This window comes from Callithrix jacchus, chromosome 21 (assembly GCF_049354715.1).
Source record: "Callithrix jacchus isolate 240 chromosome 21, calJac240_pri, whole genome shotgun sequence".
NCBI lineage: Eukaryota > Metazoa > Chordata > Mammalia > Primates > Cebidae > Callithrix > Callithrix jacchus.
The window spans coordinates 27,750,709-27,763,181 of NC_133522.1; the positions used below are offsets into that span (position 1 = coordinate 27,750,709).

At 37.3% G+C, this 12,473-nt stretch overlaps 1 protein-coding gene across 2 annotated transcripts in view; it reads left to right on the forward strand.

Moving 5' to 3' along the window:
* The first annotated feature begins 505 nt into the window (after positions 1 to 505).
* The window catches only part of NCAM2 (neural cell adhesion molecule 2), a 549,137-nt gene continuing 537,169 nt past the window's right edge, over positions 506 to 12,473 (forward strand). For both annotated transcript variants that reach the window (XM_035282876.3, XM_054249026.2), the window contains exon 1: positions 506 to 809. In XM_035282876.3, coding sequence (XP_035138767.1) covers positions 755 to 809 — 55 coding nt within the window. In that variant the 5' untranslated portion in view covers positions 506 to 754. The remainder of the gene's footprint in view (positions 810 to 12,473) is intronic.

Below are 12,473 nucleotides of genomic sequence, written 5' to 3' on the forward strand. Positions count from 1 at the left end.
ACGCAGAGACATAGAATCCCCCTCCTCCCTCGCCCTAAAGGAATAAGAGCTGCGGGACACACTACCAGCCTCCAGACCCCCCCATTCCATTAAGCCGGGACGCGCTGGCGGTGCAGGGCCGGGTGGCCGCCTGCAGTATCAGTATCACTATCAGCATCAGCATCTGCACCTGCATCAGCATCAGCTCGGCTGCCCCGAGGTGGCAGTTGGCTGTGAAGGAGCTCCAGGCTGCCCCCATCCCCACGCCCTTCTCGGCTCAGGGCATCCATGAACCTGCAGATGGCCGGCGGGCGAGTGGCGCCGTCACGATCGCGGCCGCCCCTCTAGCTGGAGGCACCGGGGACCGAACCCGTGGCTTCGAGCTCGACTGCGGACGAATCCGGGGGCTGCGCGCCTCGCGGGAGAGCGGCCGCCGTGCGGCGCGGAGGGATACGCCTCGGCCGCACCTCCCGCGCCGCGCCCCCGCCCCCGCCGCCGCCGCCGCCCGCCCTCCCCGCCCGGCTCTGCTGCCGCCGCGGCGGCCGCTGCTGCTGCTGCTTCTGCCGCCGCTGCCGCCGCTGCTGCCTGGATATAGTGCGGCAGGAGCGGAGCTTGCAGTCACTTTGCGAGGAGGAGCGCGCGGGCTGCGGGCGGCTGGGGCACCCCGGAAGCGGCGGCGGCGGCTCCAGCAGAGGCGGCCGGGGCAGCGAAGGGTTCTCTCTCCAGGGCTGGACTTAATAACTTTGAAACTGTCCACCGCTGTCACGTCCTGAACATGAGCCTCCTCCTCTCCTTCTACCTGCTCGGGTTGCTTGTCAGTAGCGGGCAAGGTAGGAGTGTGGTGCTTTATTGCATTTACTTTCCCTCCCCCTTCCACCCAGCCAAGAGAGGCAAAGCGGGGGGCGCAGAAAGAATTAAATGAAAGAACTAAAGTTACAGTTATTGTTGTGGTAGTTAGGGTTATTTTCGTTCTTTCTCTAGCTGCCCCTAAAATTGTATCTGTTGTGTGGAGACCCCTAAATAAGAGAAGGTAAAATACAGACTTGGAGAGGGGATATCAGTGAGCAGGATACCCAGGGAAAAGGCTTCTTTTTTTTTTTTTTTTTTTTTTTTTTTCCTCTCTCTGAGATTTTGGCTTTCTCTTATTTTCATGATCAAAAATTGGATGAGTATGTTGGTGTGTGTTAACAGTGAAATATCTGAGGTTGCGGAAGGAAAGGGCACGATGGTGTTTTACAGAAGCAGCAAAAACTATCAGCGTTAAACTCATTTGCAGAATATCTGTTGTGTGCAAGACATTCGATTCTTGGAGACTCTTTTTTATTTTCACCCCTTTCCCAAAACCTTAATTTCTCACTATGAAGTGAATGATGATGGCTTATTTCTGTTGGAAACTAAGAAAGGGGTGATGGATATTGTGTGTAAGAAAGCAAATGGATAAAACTAGGGATGTGTTGCAGTCATTCATTTTGACCCCCAACACCTTATTAATACAGAAAGGTGGAATAATTTTATGACATTAGATTGTAATTACACCTGTAAAGGATTTTTGGGGTTGTGGAGAACTGGTGGGAGCTTTTATCTCTTAAAAAAAAAAAATGAATAGCCTGGTAGAATAAGCTGAGAGGGAATTGTGGAAGCTATCACTGTTTGTCTGTACAGAGATAGAGATGAATTGATCAGACTGTTTAGACTGTAAGCGTTCATATGAAATATATTTACAATAAATGGAAGCATTTTCAACTGTCCAGACAAGTTTAGACGTTTAATTAGGGACACAAAATGCTAAAACGTGCATTGGTGAAAGTCTTTAAAGGAAAAATAAAATAGCTGTAATTTTGAGATATGTAATGATTGCAAAGAATGCTATATTATTAGTGTGGCATGACATTTTTTTTTTAAAGAAATAATAAATTACAAGACAAGTTAAAATATCCCCCCGATATTCAATTCTAAGCATTTTTAGCCTCTTCTGTATTGCTCGTTTGGTCCAGCAGGGGGTGATAGAACTCCATTTTAAGCCCAGAATACGGTTGTTTCTGCTCTTCCACAGAGTCCTTCTATCATTCTTCATCAGGGCTTGACATTTTGGATGTGAAGCCTTCCTTTCTCTTCCCTTCTCCTCCCCACAGCTATAGTGTTAGTGGCTGATGAAACACGATTGGATACAGATTTAATGTTCAGAAATCAGTATGCAAATGTTGGATGTTGCTATAGTTCGTAATAAAGTGTCTTGATAAGATTCTGCTCATTTCCCCCTCCTAACATATAGTGTGAAATATTTCGGTCTTAGCAAAATTGCAGCTATGTCCATCTGAAGCTAATATTAGCCCAATTCGTTAATCCAGTGGTTCTTAAGCAAAGATCACCATACACATGTCCTGCAGATTGGCTGCTTTAATTTTCAGATAGCTGCTGATTATGTTTTAACTGTTCATTTACAGCATAGACAGGTATTTTTGAGTACTAGGAAACAATCCCTGAAAATTGCAGTGAAAATACAGCTGGAATTAAGTAAGTGTAGATAGTGTGGAGCAGCATGGGGCCATACTAGGACGCAAGTTTATGCAGACTTATGATTACATTGTGAGTGGTTTGGAGAAGAAAAACGTCTCAGTTGAGGAGTCTGAATTTATCATTGCAGAGGCTAAGTGTGTTGGAATTTGGATGCTTAGGAAATCTAGAAATGTTTAGATATATACGTTTAGCTAATACACAGAAACACAAAATTTGGATGTGTATATGTAACATAGATGTGAAATTGTGATTCAGCTAATTTATAAGTCAGAATACAAGTGGTTATAAAGAGGCACTCAGAGACAAGCATCTCTGAAGAGGAACACATATTGACTGTAATGAAACAGGGTGGAAGGAGACCATCATTGCAAGGATCGCTCTATCTAGTACAATTTCACAATGCATGACACTCAGAGAGGCATAGATGCATAACAGAGGGACCTAGCTTTTGTGAAAAAGAACATGTAGTACTTCTATGCCTTGTGTCCTTATGAAGTCAGAGATGCCTGGAAATAGAGACCCTCGCCCTGGGGTCCAATTCCTCTATGCTAGTGTTTTGTTCTTGAATTAAGAATGTAGCAGCAAGTATCAGACCCACTATCAGTGTCACTCATAATTTTGTTTATTCTCTTGTAAAGAGAGCCATGGAAAGCCACCAGTCAGTGATCCCTGGTCTTGCCTTAGAACTACTAAAATCCCAGCTTGCTGATTTATGTGTCCAACAATATACTTGCAGGGGATTTTATGAAGCATGATTGAAGCTATTGCTTTAGAAAGTGGTGTGCAGTTAGACTGGGGAAAGGCGACAATGATATATTCCCTTTTCAGGAGTCAAAACATTTTGAACTACAGCAGTCAAATAGAAAATAACATTAAGTAAGAAACTGACTAACTTAAGTGAATGTCAATACTATAATTAGCTAACGGGGCCTAATAGTTTACTTGTAACTCCCAACACAACCTTATTGTTGTATAGTAGTAAGATGCATTTTTTATTGTAGCAGAAATACTCCTTTAAAAGTCTCTCATTTCCACTGCAAGATTAATGTCTAATGAAGTGAGTTTAGAATGTTATTGTCAAGTCTGAATTTAATGGTCAATGGAAAGAAAATTCTGTAATTCTGTAACTTTTGCAATTATTTTTTCTTTGTATTCAAAACTTGGTCACAGCCTTGGTAATCATAAATCTCCAGTGATAACTTCGGTTTCTGATTAACTGCATTTGCCATTTGGATCTTTGTTTATTCAAACTCCCAAACTGTAGTGTGTATGGGTTGCTTTCATGAGACTTTTTACATATTTAAAATCACTTCCTTCTTTCTTTAAAAATTAAGCAAGTATGATTAATAAATATTTTTTTCCTGGATATTAACATATATAAAATAGAAGCACTGCTATACTAAAACCTAAGGTAAGAATAAGGCTATTCATCTCTCCTGCAATTCAAGTTGAAACATACCTACTTAGAACACTTACCTAAGGCAAAACCGTAAGGAAAGGACGGGTGAATTGCCCAGTTGATTAGTTAAACCAGACATCTGCTTACAGTTACTCTCTTTGGTGAAGGTCTAGTAAGTCATTGTACATTAGAGAAATGCACCTTCTAAAAATAGAGCACAGGTGTGTGCGTGTCTACTAGTTTGAAGATTACAGGAGAGATCTCCACAAACTCATCTTCTGTCTAGGCTGTTACATGGCTCCAGCCTCTCTCAGATCCTTTTTCTATCTGCTCTGCTCTCATTCTTTGATATCGGCCTCTTTGTACAAAGTTTCTATTAAATCAACTGGGTCTTCTTTTGCACTTGGGGAAGATAGGCTAATGTAAATTATTATTTTTATTGTCAAAGAGTAACCTAGAGGATTTCCCTCCCTACTTCATATCAAAGGAGTTAAGCAGAGCATTTTCTCACTTTACTTTTAATGCAGAATAGGAGCTCAGAAAGCCAGAAGGGAAGTTGGTGGGTCCCGGGGGTGTCAGATGAGTCTTTTCAATGACACAGGGAGCTAACGTTCTCCCCGAGGTAAAGTCCTTCTAGAGAAGCAATTAATGGAACAAAGGAACCTCATTCAGGACCAAAAGAAAGTTAGACTTCATATGATTTTTAAATAAAATGGCCTTCTTTCAAAAAGAAAGCTAGTTAGGAATGAAACTGAGAAGTGAGCTACAGAGACTGAAGCTAGTAACGAAGCTGAACCTGTAATTTATTTTTGCCTGTCCTTGTGTAGAATCAGTGCAAATACTAACAGGATCGACAGTCTCAAGACTCTGGAACTGGTCCTCCTGCTTTCTTTGTCTTTTAACATTTGGGAAATCATTGTCACTTATCTCAGGGTCATCTCTCATAGCAATTAATTTTCAAGAGCATGAAGAAAAGTGCTCCATATTGATAGAGTGAGTCTGAATCACCTTCTTTCCCCCCAAAATGAAATTAATCCTCTGAGTGTTGGTGTATGCAAAATTAATTTAATAATTTTAATATTCTTATCAAGGGACTGTCATTGTTTTTCAAATTTTATTGTCCTAAATTTTAAATGTAGTGTGCCCTTTATACAAACCCATTTAAACTGAGGAAAGGCCTATTTAAAATATTATAAATATGTTTTAATTTTCCAAATTACTTGGTAGAAGAATACTTTAAGATGTAACCAGTGCTTATGCTTTTATTAAATGTAATATTTCTGCCCTTTATATAGCCAAACTATCTCTAATTGTTCAACGAATAAAAGTGCTTCCCTCTGGTGCTCTTTTAAATATTTTAATAACTTTTAATAATTTACAGTTATAATAATAGTACTAATCCCAAATAGATCAACATATTTCCTAGCTTTCTATATTCACTTGTGCCACTAACAATCCATCAATCATTACAAGACATTGTAGAAAGCTATGATGTAATGAAACGTTTTAAATTTAAATCAAGATGTTTGGATTTAAATATTGAAGAGAGGTAATGGGGAATTTTGAGAATATTTATAAGCATAGCTAGCAATCAAAACATTATAGTTTGAAGAATTTCAGGTCAATTGATCAAATTTTTCTTGACTTCATTTGATTTGTTAAAACTTATGGGGTCGAAGAAAATTCATTGGATTTGGAATCAGAAGACCTAGGCTACTAAGAGTCTCTCAACCTTGAAGAAACAACTTACACCCTTAGAACCACTATTTGCTTATTTGAAAATTTGACATTAAAAGATCTGGCCAGTTGACCCTGATGCTCAGCCATGAGGAGCAATTATGACAATAAATATGTATAGGCAGGCACTTTGCAAATGTCTACTATGCTAGGCTTTGTTTATATTTTTTAATAACGTACATATAGATAAATTTGTTTGTGATTTATAAACATTTAATTATATAATTTAAAAAGATCATCATAAGCTGCTCTGTGATTAGAAAAGAATATCAAGGGAACAGAGATTACTTATTGATATGAGTGACTCATTCATCATTTATTGATTTATCTAACATTTGCAGAATACCTGATATGTCCCAGACACGTCATTAGACAGCATTCCTAGGATGGTTGCATAGGTTGTGTGAAGAACAACTCCAGGGGGCTCCACTTATTGTCCTGGCGATGGAACACATATTTATTTTTACCATTTGCCTGCAGATGGCAGTAAAAGTTTTGAGGAATGATTTGCCTTCTTTGTATCATGAATCCTTTCTATGGACCAACATCAGGCTGGTGTTAAACACCAAGTGGCTTAGTATTGGCACATAATTAAGATAAATGACTTACTAAAGATCAAACAGATAAATAAAAGGGTTACTTACTAGAGCTGCAGTCTCTAAACTCTTCAGTTCTCCTGACACCAAAGTTGTTCATAGATTTTATTTAAATTAATCAAATATGTCTTCATCTCAAAGTAAGACATACTTAAATTTGGTGCCATTTTGTCAGTTAATCAAATAACAAGCACTTTTTGAGGCCTTAAAATGAGTATAATATCAGCACCTTCTAATAGCACAGACCACTTGTGTGAAGTGCTTTCTGTCACCTTATAACTTATGATTATCAATGAGCTTTGTTTTATGGATGACGAAACTGAGTACAGAAGAATTATCTGATTTGCCTCTATCACTTATTTTTGTAGTTATCTGGAATTAGGAGTAGATTTTTCAACTTCTAGTTGAATACCTATTTTCAATGCATTGTTGATTCATTTTTTAAAAATTCGTTTGTGTGTGGAGAATTCAGTTTTGATAATTGCAAAAACAAATAATATAAATTTGAAAAGCCAAATAAACATGTTAGAGATAACATAAATTATTCAACAAAATATTATAAAATGACAAAACATATTACATAATTAATTAAACATTAAGTAGTCTGAATCCTTAGGAGTTTAGTGCCTAGAACAAGCTAAAAATGATTGTGTTTACTAACTGACAGGTTCTCTTGCCATAATCCCCCATTATCCTGTTATTAATATAATGATTATCCTTCCTTTGTATATGAAGGCCATGAGACACAGGGAGTTTAAATAACTGTCTAAGGTTTAACTGCTTGGAAATAAGGATTTGCATTTGGGACATGTCCAAAGCCTAGCCTCTGGCCAGGACATCACCTTGCCATTCAATGAACTGAAAGGGCTTCAACATAGGGAGAGTAGATGGAGAAAATTATTAATATAAGGAGAAAAAGAAAAAAAAACGAGTGGAGAAATTGTGAGAAAGGAGGTACCTGTTGAGAGAACAGAAATAATCCAGTTTGACGGATCCAAGGATTCATTAAGCAGTTTGGGCCCCTGTACTCAATTATGGAAATGTTGGTGGAAATGAAAGGTAGAACAACCTTGAGGCCAAGCCGGTTTTGACTCTTGTTAGATCTTTGTAAGCCCTTGTTTGGGCAGGGGAGTAGCACGATAAACTTTGGTCTGGCCATGTGTAGGACGGACCAGAAGGAAAGAAAAATGAGTGAGTGGACATGACACATGTGTCTGTGGAAGACTTAGTAGGATCTTAGGGACAAGGACAAACTGAGAAGTTGGCAGGAAGGTGCCACAGGAAGTTTTAAGTCTATTTAACAGAAAAAAAGGTTATATCTTAATAGAAGTAGGAAAAATAAATTAAAAAGTACCCCCATTTTAAGTAACTTTTAACTTGTTTGTTATTTTAAAAATGATATGTCAAGTTTGCTGTGTTCATTGTACATCTAGATGAAAATGTCAACAATAAATTTGAAAATGAAAACTGTTGATCTTTTTTTGGCCAATTCTTCTGAATAATTTCTTTAGTTTTATTTGTTTATCTGTTTTTATCTTGCTTTTCCATCCCCATTTATACTTTAAATGTTATATTGTATAGATCTGAAATTTTGGGTAAAATCTCAGAAGTATGTAGGTAAAATTCAGTTCATTATATATTCTTCATTTAAATCATTTTCTCTGTTTTATTTGTGGTTTCTTTTTCTTTTTAACACTGGTAGACCAAAACAAAATAAAAATAAGGAGAAACCAAAAAAAGAAAAACCCCTAAAAACTTACATGAAAAAAGATTTTTGATATTGAATACATAAAGTTTAAACATTTTTTTCTATTAATATCCAAGGAGGTAAAAATGATTAATATTTTTAGCACCTCCTCTATGTCAGAGAGCAGTGTTGAACATTTTTATTCATTATCTCATTGAATCCTGATTAAATCACATTTTATAGATGACGTTCCTGGGATTGAGAGTGACTAATGTGCCTGGAGATTTTAATTCCCTTTTTTAGGTTGGCATTCACATTTATACCAAAGAATATTAAATACATTCACGATATGATTCAGTTTGTTTTTTCTACAGTGTTTGTTTCCTTGGTACATCTTGCCTTGTTACACCATTGATAAATGGGGGGATGATGTGTTAGAATGCAGAAACTGTGTTGATCCCTGGGTTGGAAGTCGTGGCACACATCTATAATCCCAGCACTTTGGAAGGCCAAGGCTGGCAGATCACTTAAGATTAGGAGTTTGAAAACAGCCTGGGAAACGTGGCAAATCCCTGTCTTTACCAAAAATTCAAAAATTAGCTGGGCATGGTGGCACATCCCTCAGTAGCCCCAGCTACTTGAAAGGCTGATGTTGGAGAATCACTTGAGTCTGGGAGGCAGAGGTGGCAGGGAGCAGAGACTCCACCACGGCACTCCAGCCTGGGTGACAAACTGAGACTCCATCTCAAAAAAAAAAAAAAAAAAAAAAAAAAAGATGTGTTGATCCATATATGATTTTCTCTGCTCATTAATGTTTTAAGTGTTGAAGAGCCAGGCTTTCTCACAATTAAGGAAAAAGCCTTAGCAAGTTATGAAGACATTAAGAAAAAAAAAGAAAAAAATCACCTGAAAAGAATTCCTTTAGTACAAGTATTGATTTACTTAGTAGCTTTATGAACATCTTGATTTCCAATGTAATAGGCATCTGGAGAAGTTGAAAGTACAACGGAAGAAGCTGAGAAGTCATTTTGTCTGGTGAAAAATAGTTTGTTTTTTGTTTACTTTGTTGTCTTTATTTTTTAAAGGCTACACTGTGGATCATAGCTTGCAATTTAAAGTGAACACCCTTCAGGAATTGCATCCTGAGAGAGGGTGCGAAAGCAAGGTACGAATACCAGCAGAGATTTAACTATGCTAGTGTTAGAATCAAATGCTTATTCCTCAGTGCTGAAGAGAAGAACTAGAGCTCAGACAAGGAAATTTCTCAGCAAGGCAATTTCTTCTATAGAAGGATACATCTCACAAATGAACAATGGCGAGAACATACCTAAACAGGAGAAGGGAAGGGTTTCCTATCCCTGACGCAGTTAGCCCCTACTGCTGTGTTGTTCCCCTATTGGCTAGGGTTGGACTGCACAGTTAAGCTAATGTCAATTGATGATTTTAAAAGGAGCAGGGGTACGAGCCAGGGTGGGGGAGTGAGCAGTTTGGCAGAAAGGACAGTTAAGGGACAGGTAACTAATGTTGACTCAGGTCAAACCAGGTGAACAGGATGAGTCAGGACTGATCAGGTGATCAGGGGTGACTCAGGTCAAAGCAGGTAACCAGGAGAACAGATGTAAGCAGATTATTAGAACTGGTGGGAAAGTTGTTTACTGAAACCAGAGGCAAGGGAGCGAAGAGAACCAGGAAGTTGAACTTTCAAGTGGAGAACAGAGAATAATAGAGCTGAACATACCGACATACTGATTCTTTGAAGAGAAACTTAGAGCTCACTATTTTTAACACTAGTATTGTAATTGAGACTGTTATGATTTTTGTTAGCGTTTGGTTACAGATTTCTGTAGGTTTTGAATGTTCTGCCTCCTAATCCTGTCTTTTCCTGTAAAGTATATTTTTTACTGCACAAGTTTTCAGACACCAGAGATTTTCAGGGATGCAAATACAGTGCTATATCAAAAATGCATGTCTCTACTTGTAAAATCAGCCAATGTATTATGACTAAAGCCTATATTATAGTATGAATAGGTCCCAATGTGAGAACATAAGCACACTTATAGTTTGTTCTCAGTATTAATGAGAGGACTTGGGGATATTTTTAATGTTATTGTAACTTGTTCATTGGCAACAAGTTCTTTTGGTACCTCTGTTACCAGAAAGGGATCCCAATCCAGAACCCAAGAAAGTATCCTCAAAGCTCACGCAAGAAGTCAGGACAAGTCCACAAAATGAAAGAAAGTTTATTAGGCAAGTAAAGGAATAAAAGAATGGCTACTCCATAGGCAGAGCAGCCCTGAGGTCTGCTGGTTGCCCATTTATTGTTACTTCTTCATTATATGCTAAACTAGGGGTGGATTATTCATGAATTTTCTAGAATAGGGGTGGACAATTCCTGAAACTGAAGGTTCCTCTCCTTTTTAGACAACATAAGATAACTTCTGCATGGTGCCCTGACATCTATAAATTGTTGTGGTACTGGCGGGAGTGTCTTTTAGCATGCTAATGCATTATAACTAGTGTACAGTGATCTGTGAGAATGACCAGAGGCCACTCTCATCGCCATCTTGGTTTGAGCAGGTTTTGGCCGGCTTCTTTACTGCATCCTGTTTTATCAGCAAGGTCTTTATGACCTGCATCTTGTGCCAACCTCCTATCTCATCCCATGACTTAGAATGCTTAACCATCTGGGAATGCAGTCCAGTAGGTCTCAGCCTTATTTTACCCAGTCGCTATTCAAGATGGAGTTGCTCTGATTCAGATGCCTCTGACACCTCTAATACTAGATTTTCTGATTATTTTTATGTGCGTTGTCTCACTTATTTGTTTTGCGATTATTATTCTCTACTAATCACTGCCTGAACAAAGAAGTTGAATTTCTGTGTTCTAGCAGTAACTTTGTAAGTATCATGCATGAGAGAACTGCTAAGAACGGATTATGTGAAGACTAATATATACAGTGAGGTATGTCCCATATACTTTGATCAGTGACATTTACATGCTTTTGATTTAAAAAATTATTTACTTAGAGAAATCACTTAAAACTTTCTGATACTAGCTGAAGTTAAGCATATTTTTAATCTTGTTTACTCTTTATCATACGATTTAGCAACAAAAACTGGATTTATACTACTTCTTCTATAGATTACACACTAATTGTTACACAAGGTAAAACTTTTGAATCATCAATGGGTAAGAGTTATACTATGATGTAATATTTTTAAATGTATACACTATGCATTGTGAGACATATTGACAAAACACTTGTAGTCGATTTAAATTTACCTAATGAAGTCACACTGTTATCCTGAAAGGTAAATAGTATTTTTGATTTAGAATAGGATAATAAACTTCAAAAAGACAAAATTCCTTGCCCAAATAGAAAGATTTAAAAAATGGTAGGGCCAGACTTGATATATTGTACTCTAGGTACATCATATTTTCCTATTACAATGTTTCTTATTTCACTTAAAGGTTTGTTTAACTCATATCTATAAGCAGTTACCAAAAATTAGTTATTGATATGAAACATATTTTATATCATTATCTTATTCAGAGCTTACTTTGGGACTATGTTTATAAGATGCCATTAATTTTAATTAGCTATCTACCTTTTGTTTGAATTATTTGGGAGTGTTTGACTTAGGACTGTCAATATTTTTGCCTTGTACTCATTTACACAGTCCTGTTCTCTCAGCCTCATTGCTCATTACTGTGCACATCAGTTCTTTCAACAAATATTAATTAATTGCTTATACCAGTCATTGTTAAAGGCTTTCAGGAGTCAATAAAAGATGAGATAATATACCTGAATTCTGCATTTCAAACTTGTGATACTCTACTGTGACCTTCCATGTGAACTCCATGGGGACAAGAATGCCTTTCCCTACTAGCTTCCCATTAAATACAATTTATTTGAATACAGAGAATAGAGAATGTGCTCTAAATTCATATGTGTATTCGTAGAATGGAGTAGAAGCCCAGAAAATATATACTGAATGCATATTTAAGATATTACCCAGCAGGAGTGAACCAAATTGACTGATTTTAAAAAGCTTATTACTTTTGCATTTGTATAATTATTTGTTTCATCGGAAATATGTGTTGGACTGTGTGTTTATTTCACACATTTTGTTTATATCACAGCCGTGCATATAGCAGATCTTCCATAAATATATGAACATCTATAAAATAATAAAGTCACAGTTTTTATTTAATTTAGGAGAATTAACAAAGATGAATCACCTTATCCATGGTCTTATGTTCTCACTGAAAATTAATTAGGCTTGGAATAGGGAAAACTTAAATCTTTCTGTAAGATTTGTTATTTTGAAGCTTTATCTGAGGCATAGGATATGGTTATGTAGTTGGGGTCTCAAAACTTTTCAATATATGTATTGAAATATATAAATAAATGAGGGCTATAATATGTTGATAATGGTATAATTAACTAGATTAGATACAGTCAATAGTAAATGTCTGCTATGTCGATAGAGCAAGTATTTAAAATCCTCAAAATCAAGATAATTCCCCATGGTTAATTAAAAGTTGATTATTCATT